The following is a 13,695-nucleotide window of genomic DNA, read 5'->3' as shown; positions in this document are numbered from 1 at the left end:
CTTCATTGGATCTAGATAGTTTCTTGAACATGACTCTCATGTTGATGAGGGTTCGAAATACTACCAGCCGTAACAATGCTCCTCTGAAGTTGCTGGAGCTTCATGCTGACTCCTCATCGCCAATTCCCCAGTCTCCACGTCGTGTCCGTTTCGCGCCAAAAACACGTACAGCCGCGCTGACGGGGCACGCTTGCACTAAAGACCATGAAGTTCCAAACTGTTTTTTTAATGAATGAGTTTTCATAAATTGTTTGACCAGAGTGTTGCGCCAACGAAAGGACAATTTTTTCAGGTAATTCCGAATTGCCAAAGGAACCTGCATGTTGGTTAGCTGAAAACTTCGAGGTCCTCACTCTTTAGTCTACACTACACATGTCGCCGTTCTGGTGTATCAACCCGGAAACTTCGTTGAGACGAAGCAAAGCTCGGACTTTTATAAAATCAAGCTTGTAGAAAATGTACGGCGTTGAAACTTACCTGGGTTATCAAACAATGATCGGACAACTCCATGAATGACTAATAAATGAGAGGGAAAAAAAAGGGGGCGAGTAGCTATTAGCCGAGATTTAGCCGAAGAAAAAAACATCGCGGTCCGTCATATTTGACGCCAAACACGTATCCCATTATTATGCCATCAATGTCATGCTTCAACTGGTTCGCTAGCGCATTGCGCCCAGTGTCCCGAATATTTCGAATATTTTTCCACGAAAGGCATCCAACTGCGATCGATCACTATCCTCCCACCCCTGAGCAACTCCACAGCCAGAAGCAAGCATTCATCGATTCCATCGACCACGATGCTGTTTGCCGACTGGCTTCGCGATATAACAACGAAGAGTTATGCCACATCTTCGACTCTAAAGGGCAGTCGCAATGAAGTCATACGGCTCTACACTTCGCAATCAAGGGAGGCCAAGTCAGACGCTATCCTGAATCCGTCAGTAGCTCGAGGATGGGCGGGGTAAATGAGGGGTCGGCTGTCTGTCGCCTCCAAATGATTTCATCTTATCTCATCCATTGTGTGATCTCATGCTCACAAAACGCGTAAAATAATAATAATAATAAAAGAGTGTGAAATTCAGCACTGTAGCAACATGCATCACAAACAAAGTCCAATTTCCCAAATACCTTTCTCCTGGAAGATATAGACGTCCCGTTCCGCTCCGTCAGGTATCCTGTCAATAACCGTCAGGTCTGAAGTAACGTCATAGTCTGCACAATCACTTTCTACAGGGCATTGGACCTCTCAAGAAGAAAGTACGCGAATGCACGTCAAAGCTTTTAATGCAAAATGGCTCGTGCCGGCCCGCATGCGAACGCCAACGATACTTCAGGGTAGTTCCATGGCTGCTCGAATATTCCTCATATGATCAGCAGACGTAGGAAGTGTCGAAATACCTCATCGATAATAATCATGCGAGTGAGCGGGAGAATTGCCAGTCAACGGGTATATTGTTTGAAACTAATGTCTCAATGAAGCATTTTTTCCCTTTTGGCACCAGTGGTGTAGGGTAGTCGTCGTGTGACATGATCATTGGCCGACATGACGTCATGGTCGATAATGAACCGACACTGCGCGGGGTATGAGGGAATTACTGGATGATCACATTATCAACCATATGCTCAAGCTGATCACCTGGCTCTGGCCTCGATATGCAGGGCCCCGATATGCAAGAAATCCCGTGCCGCTTGGGAGATATCATACCCTAAGTCTGATGACACGTGCTGACCCGCTTACTTGGTTTCGTTACCTCCGCCCCCCGACCTCCCAAAAAAATTCCACTCCTTCATCCCACGATGGTACCTTTATTGAATCAACTGTCACGGCTGTTGTATGCGACACATATCCTATGATCGTATGTCGTTAAATCGCGTCATTTAACTTCGTTTCCCATACACATCGGGTCTTAATACTAGATATGTTTTTGGATAAGGGTTCACGCGAGATTTGCCACGATCGGATTCCTGTACTTCAGCAGCCGCTCACAAGTGGACATTTTGTACAGGCTCGTAAGGAGTATGCTTCCCGATCCTTGATTCACAACGCAATCGCTAATGTTTTTAGCTATAACAAGCTTCCTACCGACGATGTATTACTCAAGGTTCAAGAGAAAGTTGAGGAGCACACTCTGCAGTTAGAACTGCTCTTTAAACGATTCGGAGTCGAAGATCTTTTTGCCGTGTGGGTTCTGCACAGCCATTTCAAAGTTCCGGACGGGTTCAATCTGGTTGGACAGACAGAAACCTTCGATGGACGTCGTTGCTATTGGACAAAAAGAATTGCGAACAATACGCTCGACTCTATCGGAGTCTGTGCCCAGAAGATCATGTTCAACGAAGAAAAAGGCTGGGTTCCTTGCGAACTCCGTGAAAGCTCAGCGCCTGACCTGAGTCAAGTGGACCCTCAGTTCTTTCTGGAAGTCCGCGACTACTTGAACAAACATGATCTTATTTCGACTCTTGGACTTGAGTGTATCGTACCAGAGCTATATTTATCCGATACATTGGAGTTTCGTCTTCCCAATGACGAATTGCTCCTAGTTCCATTGAAACCCACTGAAGTGGCATCTCTGCGAGCCAACTATTCCACAGCAACAACAAATTACAGGTGGTCGGACCAAGGCTGTATCAAAAATTATTGTATACCCGATGAAAACAAGAAGCATCCTGACAAGCCAAATGATTTCCCGTTGCGAAAATTCCAGATCAGCATTCCCAGCCTTTTTCAAGAACAATATTCTCGGATTTGTGTGGCTAAAACTTGATTAATTGTTGTGAATCGTGGGCAGTTCGTCCAAGGCTCCAAACATGGTCATGTCTTGATAAAGAATCACACGAAGATGATTGGGCCCCGGGAGGTCGGGAAGAATTGCCAACGCTGCATGTGGGTAGAGGGAACCGATTGTACCCATTGCAATTTCCAGGCTTTTCCCTCTGTCTTTCCAGACTTTTTCAGCGGATTGAGGGATGTCCTTCCATTCAATGCCTGCAGCTTAGTTAGTGTATATGAGAAAGCTTTCAAGGGTGAATATACCTTGTTGATAAGGCTTTTGTTTAAGATGTGAATCAACAAGATTTTGTTCAAAAAGGTTTCGAAAGGCTTCGTCTTTAGGTGGAAAAAATACTAAACTTGAATACTGGTGTGTCGGAATAGGTTTGGCGAGAACTGCAATCGGCAATAAGTCGGACATTTTTTTGTTTAAGTAGTCTATAGCTTTTTCGGTGTGAATAATGGCATATTGACGCTCTGAAACTTCTCTGCGCTCTGGGCCTTCAGTATATGTGAAAAGATTTTTGAGGTCGAACGTACCTTGGGTGACACTAGTGAGATGGCCGACATTTGGAGTTGGCCGCTCTTGATGATATTTTCCTGTGTTTCCAGCGATTGGCGCTTCGGCATGGGACTCGACGACCGTTTTCGCCCTCTTCTGCGAGGGCTGGGCTGCGTAGATGTCTCCTTCGTTCGCTACGTTCTCATTGTCCTCCCCTTTCCTCCCCAAATCCGTTGTTGAGTGGCTGTCTTCTTCGCTCCTGCAATTTTCAATGTGACTCTCATCACTGGCTGGCTGTTGCACATGTGTTTGAATTTGTGGGAGATGCGAAGATAATGATGTCTCTTCATCTTCTGCGGACCCAAGCGATGCGAGGAAATGGTGAAAGCAGCAGGTGTTATCATCGTCTGCCACATCGGCACTAACAGATGAAGCGCGCAGAGATTCGCCAACTAAACGTGTTAACCATCGATGCTCTCAACTAATGATGAGAACGGATGTACCTGGATCATTATCTGACACCTTTTTCCTCTTCTTGCTGGCAAGCTCATTGTTTCGAGCCTCTATATCCTTCTTAAATTTCTGGAAGTCTACTTATGGTGAGATTGAGGGTTTTCACTTTCAGCAGACAAAAACATACCTGAAAAGTCTTGCTCCACGAGATCAATGACATGCGCATTCTTGATAGCCGTGACAAATCTTTCCTGGCGCAAGTAGGGCTCAAGGTGGTTGTTCTCTATACATTGCCGAAGAAATTCGTGAATGAATTTGATCTCATCATCGGTAAGATGTTTGATTTGAAGAACAGTGAGCGTTATGCCGAGAAACACCAGTTCAATGAGTCCGAATTTCTTAAGCTCCGATCGTATAACAGGATTTCTCTTTCGCTGCTCCTCGTCGTCTTTTTTGATTTCAGTTTCTTGATATATAAATACGAAAAGATTTCGCAACCGATTTGTATGATTCGCTTCGACTATTCTCGAACGCAATTGATCGGAGGTAAAGCGAAACCAGACAGTAATCTCCAGACTCCTTTTCCAATTTCCTATTGTCTTGATCAAATACTGGTGGTCAGCTACAGAACCAGTGAGGTGTATTAAACCTTTCTGAAATTGGTCGACCTCAGACGATAGCTCTTTCAGAGGATACTTGCCCATAGCGGGGGTCGAGAGGGAAAAAAAACCTGATGGGGGACAAGAGGGTAAAAAACCTGACGGGGGACAAGAGGATAAAAAAGCCTGACGGGGGACAAGAGGGTAAAAAACCTGATGGGGGACAGGAGGGTATAAAAGCCTGACGGGGGACAAGAGGGTAAAAAACCTGATGGGGGACAGGAGGGTATAAAAGCCTGACGGGGGACAAGAGGGTAAAAACCTGACGGGGGACAGGAGGGTAAAAAAGCCTGACGGGGGACAGGAGGGTATAAAAGCCTGACGGGGGACAAGAGGGTAAAAGAACCTGACAGGGGTCGAGAGGGAAAATAACCGGACGGGGGCATGACAAGGGCGTTGGCTATGGAGAGATCAGCGACATCCCTGCTGCCTGGTTCTGCAACCCTGTTCCCTCAGCCGCTAATCTTAGAACGTACCTCCGATCAGCCTAATGCAAACCTGGCACTAGCGGCCCCCCACAACGAACTTCAACAACTCGAAGTTGATGAAGTCGTTGTCCTGGAACTCCAGATGTTTTCTATGTAGGTTAAACTCGTAGTGACAACAAGAAGGAATAGACCGTGAAACGACGAGGCTGTATTGTAAAAGATCACCATTCTCTTTTGAGGCAAAGGACGGATGCAGTAGCACGCGCGACTTGTTGGACGTTCTCTCTAGACCCCTGCGAATGCAATGCAGGTTTGCGAATGGGAAGTAGTTGCAGGGTACGAGAGAACGGAATGCAGCCATGGCTGGCTGGGATGGGGACGGTTTGGGATGATCCAACAGCCTCGTCTGAGCAGAGAGCCCAGGGCTTCTCGCGGGGATACGGATAGTATCCCCATGTCTAGGCAGCTGCAGCCTCACCGGTCTGCAACTGGCACGACAGGCCGATGGAGCAGGTAGTCAACAATCCAAGGAAGTTGCAAGGGATAAGGGAGATGAAACATTGCTTCTTCTTTGCCAGTCCATTTGTCAGTCCATTTGCCAGTCCATTTGCCAGCCCGTTTGCCAGTCCATTTGCCAGCCCGTTTGCCAGTCCATTTGCCAGCCCGTTTGCCAGTCCATTTGCCAGCCCGTTTGCCAGTCCATTTGCCAGCCCGTTTGCCAGTCCGCTTGCCAGCCCTTTTGCCAGCCCTTTTGCCAGTCATTCCAAGACCTATTCACCATCCATAACGGCGATCTACTAGCCATACTTGCTTTCCTGCCCCCAAAACTCAGCATGCCATCCGGATCTGAATGCTTCTTTTGCATGAAGACGGTGAAAGGCCACTTCAAGAGACATGTCGGGACGCACGACAAAAGCCACAAAGAAGAGGAGGTCTTCGAGATGCACAGATTAGTTGCGAACTTCCTTGCAGACCCTAGTCATCACCAGATGGCAGCTCCATTCAAGCAAGCGATCATGAAAGCAGGTGGCCTCTCAACCCTGGAGATTAAAGACAGGATACCATATGCCTATAATGGTCCTTATTTGTTCCCCGCAAACCAGTGCCGGAATGCAGCGATTACTGATGAACAAATTTTCAATAACGCTTTGGACGACTTCAATATATACAAGACGAAAGTTTACTCTGTCAATAAACCGGAGGCTCCAGAAAATCCTCCTATGTTGGCAGATGTTGTGCACCAGCTTTACAGGCCTGACCCGGCCAATGCGAAGTATGCAATGAATATTGGTTGCGGACAATGGGTAAAGAGGCCTACTTTTCTTGATGATGAGTTAACTAAATCAGGAATGCAAAGTACTTGCAACATAACACCCCCAGGCACTTTGACGGACTTGCATATTGGTGAGTAGGAAAGCTGATCTTAAAAATTGGTTATGACTGAATGGCTGATCTGGTGAGTAGACCAAGGCAATCATGTTGTAACAGCTCTTGGGTTGGGATGCGTCAAAATCTGGGCACTATACCCTCCAACTGAGCACAACCTCGCCGTTTGGAAAAAATATCGAAATTCCCGAAATATCTTCCGGGACTCAGTAGAGGAGCTGGAGGATGGCAAAGTGTGTGTCCAGACTACAGACAGGGCAATCTACCTTGGGCCAGGTTGTCTGCATACTACATACACTTTGAAAGGTGGCATAGTTCCTGGAATAAACTACACCACAGAAAATTGTCTGGATGTCATCCTGGATCTTATACAGACCGAAGTGGATTACTTCCAAAGACTTGCGCCCGCGGACATACAGCCCCTACTGGAGACTCTCATTTTGTGCCTTGCACCAGCCTCTGGGAAACGTGACAAGGCACTGGAAGCTGTCTGCAAAGTTTTAAAAATGGGCCAGTTGAAGAAGCAGTTGAAGGATCACAACGAATTGTACAAAGTAATGAAGACTGAGGTGGAAACCGAGACTGATTGCTCTCATTGCGGCAAGCGGTGGAGGAGCCATTGGAGCTGAACTTCGACGGAGAAGCTTCAGGAATCTGGTGTAAGGATCGAGACTTGGAGAATGTTGAGATGAGAAAATACCCGGATGGACCTGGGCAGTTGGTTGTGTAGTTAGCACAGATTACCGCCATAGACGCTGTTCTTATTTTTATGAGTTCATACAGAAGATACTAGTTCCGACTTCCAAGATCTAGCTTCTTTTGATTCTATTAACTTGATGCGGTGGTATTAAGTAATATACCTTTCACTGCAACGTGTATCGAAGTACACACATCGCCGAAGATGCTACGTATGTCATTACTCGTGCTGGCTGGATTCATGTCTTGATCCCTTGGAGATAACGTCTACACAAACGTCTGCGATGTTGCTCAATCGAAATCGGCTAGTGCGTTTTGTCTGTACCCCGCCGCCCGCCTACAGGCCCAGCGTCGGTTGTTATCGCGATGAACACCTGCTAATGACAAATGCCCGCTAGCGAAATATGTCAGGGACAAGGGGGGCATTACCGTTGATAGATGACACTGTATACATGACGACCTGGAGGCAACACCATGCCGCTAACAGCCCCGTGCGCCAACCTTGTTCAGCATCCTGGTTATGTATTGTAGAAGACCGTCCGCACAAACAGGGTGTGGCGAGACACTATCAAAGACCCCTGTCGCGCGGGTCCAAGCTTGGAGCTGAAATGGCATTCGAGGCACGAACGGCACACCCCACGCTTTGTGGGTTCTGAGACGTCGCCTTGCCTTATGGGGCAGAAGTGCGCGAATATGGATTCGGACAAGCAACCAACAGCACGCGGCCATGCTACCCTCCATGGATGCAGAAAGGAAAATCAACATCATCCCCTTGATAGCAGAATGTACGTAATTTCTGCAAACGAGGGGTCAATCCCGTCCCTCCGGTTTCCCCGGTCTAATACAAAGCAAGGACATTGACTTAAAATGCTGTGCAGCCTGACAAGGCAGCCGGGTGGCTCGCATGACGCAGCACCTCTCCAAATTCCACAAGTTCTCAGCCTGATTTCGAAATGGCCAACATCCAATATTCATTTCCAACTGGTACTGTCTTACAAACCCCTTCTTTTCTCCCTTCTAGGTCTCCTCAGCATTGCCCGCCTTGGTCTGTCTAACGTTGTCATCAGCTCTGCCGAAATGCTCCCACGCCGCACCTGCGCAACTACATGGCAATCCCGATCGCCACTATCGTGAACTCGATACTTACCCTCCCGTTCTAGTTCATCTCCGACAGCAACAGCAGCCCCAAAACCCGCCACAATATCAGTATTTGCTACGGCAGTACCAACAGCAACGTCCTCCGTGCGGCTCAAGAGATCCTCCTATACAACGAGATACTACCGAGGATGGATGTCGACCCAAATCAACGGGCCATGTGCCAGAAGGAACGTCTTCAACACATCTGCCAGCTCCCTCGCTCCTAACTCCTGCTGTGCCCGGCGCATACCCAGATAATACACCGCAACACATGAATTACGAAGACGCGCCTTCTATGCCCCCAACCCCGGATGTCTATAGCGCGCCTACTTCCGTAACCCGTCAGACGTCCCGCGAGCAGCTTCAAGATTGTTCCCTAAACACCTTTGAACCCTTGTCTGGTGGGCATCCGTCGGCAAGAAAGAAAAGGAAGCGAGTTAGTCAGGTATGAGCGTCTTGGGAGTGGAAGCGAGCAAGTTCTAACTGGAGACAGGCATGCAACAGGTGCCGACAGCTGAAGGTCAGGTGCGACGGCGTGGTGCCATGTGAGAGATGCAAAAGAATGAGGGCGAATTGCATATACAGCGAACACAGACCAAAACTGTATGTCTCGCGGAAATCCTCATTGACTTTGAAGGAAAACTCTAATACGTTTAACAGGATGGATCAGGCTCAAGCCGACATTGTACAAGGCCCCAGTTCTGCTCAGACTTCGCTTGACTCGATTATATCCCAACTGGAGCCAGCAAATCAGAGATTGAACAAGACGGAGTCCCACGTGCCTAAGGATATTGCGACATCAGCTGCCAAGGCTGGATCGCCAGTGGGGGGTGAGTGCACGCGGCCGCCAACATCGCCTTACTTTGACAAAGGCGCTTCTGCAGTTCGATGCTACAATGACGCCCATCGCGATCACCCGTCCTCAGAGCCTATGCCACTGCGCATGATGGCTGAGGAAGAGATGGAGGTAGAGCCAGGCCCACCCGTTCCCCCTGGTGAGCCCGCGATTCCAATCAACCATACGACTCTGGCAGGCCTGCTGTTGGAATGGCCTTCCATTCGGGAGCTTACAAAACATCACGTTGAGCGCGAAGGTGTTCGATACATTAGCGAATATCCCATCAGCCAAGAACAGAACAGAGGCGTTCTGATATTGTATGGTCGAGGTGAAGATTCCCACCCTTCACAACATGTTAGAGAACCAACCGACCATGGCAACTTGGATGTGGCCGACGATTTATCCGATATGGCATCTCCTTCGCCCGCAGCTGATTGGGGCCAGCTCGGTGGACTGAGTCCTCCAGACCAAGTGGAATACAAGGGAGGTGTTTTGGTTGATGGCAATCCTGATTTCTCTGAGCTCAAAGTTTGGGCGTACGTGGAGAGTTTTAAGGAAAACATTCTCAACATGCACCCTATTATTCAACCCAAGCTCTTGGATTATTGGGTGAGACATTTTCTAGAAAACCTCACAGCGTCACAACCGCGCTCAGCAAAGTCACAAATCCACAAGCCCAACATGGCCGTTGCAGGCTCAAAGAGAAAACGACCGCCAGGGCTGGATGATTTCGAGCCACCCACACCAGCGCCACCACGTACTTGTCGACCAGATCGGTCCATCCACACCGCTCTAATTCTCACGGTTCTGGCTTTGGGTAAAGTTTGCCTTCACCGTGATAACGTGCCTGATGTCGTCCATCTTACAGAGCCTCTTCCCCATGGAAGCCCTGCCCTCCGCAATGGAGCCATTCCACCTCCGCCCAATCAAGGCTCCCTTCTAGTGTACTCATCTCATTCCCATTCATCAGGTTTGCCATCACCTAAAGAGCAAGACCGGAACATTCATAGTCGTCGATCCTCTATCCATGGCACAGATGCTTTCCGCTCTGGCTACAGTCTTAAGAAGAACTATGAGGTAATTCCTGGCCTGGAGTACTTTGCATATGCTACGGATATCCTTGGCAACCACGCCGGCGCGTACAACAACATGAAAAATGTGTACGCTAACATCTTTGCCGGGCTGTATCATGGCCAGCTGGGCAGACCAATGGAGAGCTTTGCTTTCATCCACAGGGCCAGCCACAAGCTTCAAGTCATCATGAGACCGTAAGTGTTGTGAGTTTTAGTAGAACACAGATCAGGAGTGGCTGACAATATTGCAGGAGCTTGGACAAAATGCGACGAATCAAGCGTAACAGCGAGTTCATCCAGGAAACCAAGTATAACCAACTTGCTCTCACGTTCTGGACTTGCCTGCAGCTCGAGAGTGATCTCATTGCAGAGATGCAACTTCCCCCATCAGGACTGCTCTCGTATGAAGATGACATGCCGCACCCTAACATGAGTCTCTTGGAAGGTTTCAACCAGCGCATCTTGGACAGCTACCCAGGTCAGCTATACTTGCGTACCCACCTCAACAGCATCCACCGAATGTTTTACGCTCCTGAAGATCCGGCCAAACCTGGCAAAGATAAGTTCCGCAATGTCGGTGTCGTGTCTGATGCTGTCTCGGGTATGCATTGGGTTGCCCCCAGCTTTGCATTCAGAGAGGATGATCCCCCTGCAGATGATATTCTGGCAGCAAGACTGCGGGCAAAGTACTGGGGAGCTCAGGTGATCACTTATCGCCCATTCATCCGACAAATTCTGCAGTTCTCGCACTCAATTAAGAATCATGCATCGAGCCCCAACTTTCCCAGCGTCAGCTCCGAATTTCGACAGGACATCACAGCACCTGTTATTCATCCCAAGGCCAGAACGCATGGCGATGTCGATCCTCAAGTCGTTGAATTGGCTAAGAAGGGTATTAAAGCGCTCATTGAAAGCACCCGTGCTTTCCACGGTCTGGGAGATAGGAGGCCGATCATCACCAATATTTTTGGCACAGCTCACGCGTAAGTCTTTCATCTTCAACTGATGCACCTGAAACTAACCACGCTCTAGGCAATGGGGCAACCTGTTGATTCTGTCCGCTGCATTCCGTGACCCAATCCTTCACACCTACGTAGATGAGGAACTACTCCGAACACTGTTCCACAAGACGATCCAGTTTTTGCGACAGTCGGCAACGGCAACGAGCGCACTTCGAACAGACATGCACATCCTTGAAGGCCTACAGAGAGATCTTTTTCAGCTACGATCTGAGGACCAACTCGAGCTTCTCGAGCGGCACAAGCGCACCTGGCTACCATACTCCAAGACCTGTTCCCATGCCCGCGCCGCCTCAGACACCCCATCAGATGGGCGATCAAGGGCACCCACGATCTATGCCCCATCGTTGGCCGATGAATATTTCCTATCGTGACTTGGAGATCAGTCCGGAGGACTCATTAAAGTCGTATCGTAATCATCATCATGACATGGCGTTTTGGAAATGATTAATTAGATTACGAAGGAGTGCCATTGCTCCAAAGGAAGGGCGACTTCTGTGTCGACCAAATTTGGAACAAATCGGGGGTCATCGAATGGCACTTGCTATTTTTCTTCTTCTTTTTTATCAAGGTAATTTCGCGCTACTATACTTAGAATGAGGCCTGAATATTTGTTCTCTCTATTCATATAACATGTCAGCCTCCTCAAAATGGACAAGCCGTCTGTCTAATTACATTGATCTTGACCCCATGTCCGTCAGGTCGGCCCCAACCGCCAAGGCATGACAGAATCGCACAGCAAAACACATTGAAGTCACAACCAGTCCGTGTGTGAATGACATGCACTGACTTGACCGAGGAGCTTTCTACACAGTCTCAAGAAGACTGCGAGCAAGGCCGGCATAGATGCAGCTTGCAATATGTGCATTCCCAGATCATCCAATGAGGACCAGAGCGGCAGTGTTGACAAATCCACTGGACCAGAGTATTGTCAGATTTGATCATCCGAAACTGGTGGGCACAAGCGTTGGCCATATTTCCGCAGATGTAGTGGTTTGTGTGTTTCGTAAAGGAGGCTAATAATGCCGAGGAAGAAATACTTGGTAATATGGGAGTGGCTGCGTGCGAAGTATGGTTGAAAATACCTCGATGTTGTATGGCAGTCAATGATACTCCAAAACTGAAGTGAGAAATTGCGAGAATCTTGGACGGATGAATTGTGTGAGGTGAAGCTGAGATTCAGGGTGATGATCCAAGTTAGGAAGGGAAAGAGCTCATGAGTATTTTGGGGATTCGGAATATTTTATATGTATAGAAACGAGAGAAGATTCGGAACGAGACTGACCATCTAAGGTTGTTGTTTCCAGGCGGTTTCGGAATATGAGTGAAGGTCATGGACCGTGAATTAGAATGGCTAGGAACGAGGATCGAGCAAAAGGCGGTGATAACGGAAAGGGGGCGTCGATGCCGGATGAGGTGCCACGGAAAGGAAGGAGGAGAGGAAGAGAACAAGCAAACATAATCTCGGGTCAAGGAGTAGGGGAAAGCGACGCGCGGTAGCACTAGACCATGGATGCTTGGATGAATGGAACGACAAGGCTAGTACTGAAGTATACGTCTTGCCTTTTGCAATGAACCGTTGGGAGTCTGGGGACCTTGACTGTTGTGCCAGCCAAGACGAATGATATAGTCATCCCACATCAACAATCCGTGATATTTCATGGTGAAATAATAAGCTGGACTCTTGATACTCAAGATACTAAGTAATTGTCTAGTTCCAATACATACAAGAGCAGCATATCGCACAACTTGCCCACAATACTGCCCGCTCTCCAGGTTCCCCCTCGTTGGTGATACTCTTTGTAGTCTTCCAATTCTCACTGGTGCCTGCCTGGTCATTTCAAGAGCCACGGAGGGAGTCTTTCGGGAAAGGATTAGATACATCACAAGTATTTCCGTTACTCTGTTGTGGATTACTGTCAAGTCATGACGTTTTCCCATAAGGAGTGTCATGTCCAACCAGCAAGGCCCCTGAACCACCTGAGCTTCCACGTAATGCCAGACAAGGGAGTGCTAGTTTCCGCTTCTGCGTCTCCATCTAAATCATGATCGTGTTCCTGGTCTCTTATGGTGGTATATCAGTACCCCGACTAACTTTCGTGAGCTCAGTTCACCCGCTTACACGACTTAGAAGCACGGTACGCGGTACGCCGGGGCTCCACAATACACTTTAGGGGATGCTGCTCCGTTCATTGTGGATGCAGCGGCCAATTGACCCGTGCATGTGAGCGTTGTCAGCAGTGGCGCTCCGCTCAATCTGTTTTGAGAGGTAGGAAAGTCCATCGGGGAAGCGGTCGACCCATCCGTCGCCGCTGGGTGGCACCTCGGCTGCCGGGATGACCGACCGATCCTTCGACTGATGGCCGGATTCGGGTAGAACGACGTCAATTCCGCCCCTGTTGCTTTTGCTAGAACCCCCACCTACCCTTTTAGGTGTTTGTGGGTGCCCCGCACTCACGCGTAACTGCGCATTGCGAACGACAGAACTCGGTGCAAGCAATGACGGGATGCTCAATTGTCTTTTCATCACATTCTGATTGCCGCTCAAAAAGTAATGAAGCCCAAGCAAGCGTTGCCGCAACTACCCAATCATGAAGCGGTAGAGATACACAGAAGAAATTGTAGCTAGCCCTGCCAATTCTCTCCCAAGCTTACCCCTCCACCAGCAAAATGCAACCGAGGCCATGAGATAAGTTGACAGCGAGAACCTTGGAACATCGCTTATCAAGGAAGA

General features: G+C 48.6%; 6 protein-coding genes across 6 annotated transcripts; 4 read left to right on the top strand and 2 right to left on the bottom strand.

The window, feature by feature from the left end:
- Positions 1–1,919: 1,919 nt before the first annotated feature.
- On the top strand, positions 1,920–2,765 carry FOXG_22666 (uncharacterized protein; the record flags this gene model as incomplete). Its single annotated transcript, XM_018403073.1, has 2 exons — positions 1,920–2,017; positions 2,066–2,765. 2 exons carry the CDS (start codon positions 1,920–1,922, stop codon positions 2,763–2,765), a joined length of 798 nt encoding a protein of 265 aa, XP_018257930.1.
- Positions 2,766–3,749: 984 nt separating this feature from the next.
- On the bottom strand, positions 3,750–4,429 carry FOXG_17065 (uncharacterized protein; the record flags this gene model as incomplete). Its single annotated transcript, XM_018397089.1, has 2 exons — positions 3,750–3,862; positions 3,913–4,429. The coding sequence occupies 2 exons, from the start codon at positions 4,427–4,429 to the stop codon at positions 3,750–3,752; spliced, it is 630 nt and encodes a 209-aa protein (XP_018257929.1).
- A 969-nt stretch (positions 4,430–5,398) lies between these two features.
- FOXG_22665 (uncharacterized protein) lies at positions 5,399–5,593 on the bottom strand (the record flags this gene model as incomplete). Its single annotated transcript, XM_018403072.1, has 1 exon — positions 5,399–5,593. One exon carries the CDS (start codon positions 5,591–5,593, stop codon positions 5,399–5,401), a length of 195 nt encoding a protein of 64 aa, XP_018257928.1.
- A 52-nt stretch (positions 5,594–5,645) lies between these two features.
- FOXG_22664 (uncharacterized protein) lies at positions 5,646–6,827 on the top strand (the record flags this gene model as incomplete). Its single annotated transcript, XM_018403071.1, has 2 exons — positions 5,646–6,216; positions 6,277–6,827. 2 exons carry the CDS (start codon positions 5,646–5,648, stop codon positions 6,825–6,827), a joined length of 1,122 nt encoding a protein of 373 aa, XP_018257927.1.
- Positions 6,828–7,847: 1,020 nt separating this feature from the next.
- Positions 7,848–11,335, top strand: FOXG_17064 (uncharacterized protein; the record flags this gene model as incomplete). The annotated part of the gene is made up of 6 exons (XM_018397088.1): positions 7,848–7,878; positions 7,962–8,476; positions 8,525–8,634; positions 8,692–10,137; positions 10,194–10,925; positions 10,975–11,335. 6 exons carry the CDS (start codon positions 7,848–7,850, stop codon positions 11,333–11,335), a joined length of 3,195 nt encoding a protein of 1,064 aa, XP_018257926.1.
- A 259-nt stretch (positions 11,336–11,594) lies between these two features.
- FOXG_22663 (uncharacterized protein) lies at positions 11,595–11,687 on the top strand (the record flags this gene model as incomplete). Its single annotated transcript, XM_018403070.1, has 1 exon — positions 11,595–11,687. One exon carries the CDS (start codon positions 11,595–11,597, stop codon positions 11,685–11,687), a length of 93 nt encoding a protein of 30 aa, XP_018257925.1.
- Positions 11,688–13,695: the final 2,008 nt, after the last annotated feature.

Source organism: Fusarium oxysporum, chromosome 6, assembly GCF_000149955.1.
Source record: "Fusarium oxysporum f. sp. lycopersici 4287 chromosome 6, whole genome shotgun sequence".
In the NCBI taxonomy this organism is placed as follows: Eukaryota; Fungi; Ascomycota; class Sordariomycetes; order Hypocreales; family Nectriaceae; genus Fusarium; species Fusarium oxysporum.
Note: the sequence above shows the minus strand (reverse complement) of the source record. Positions and strands in the feature narration are given on the sequence as shown.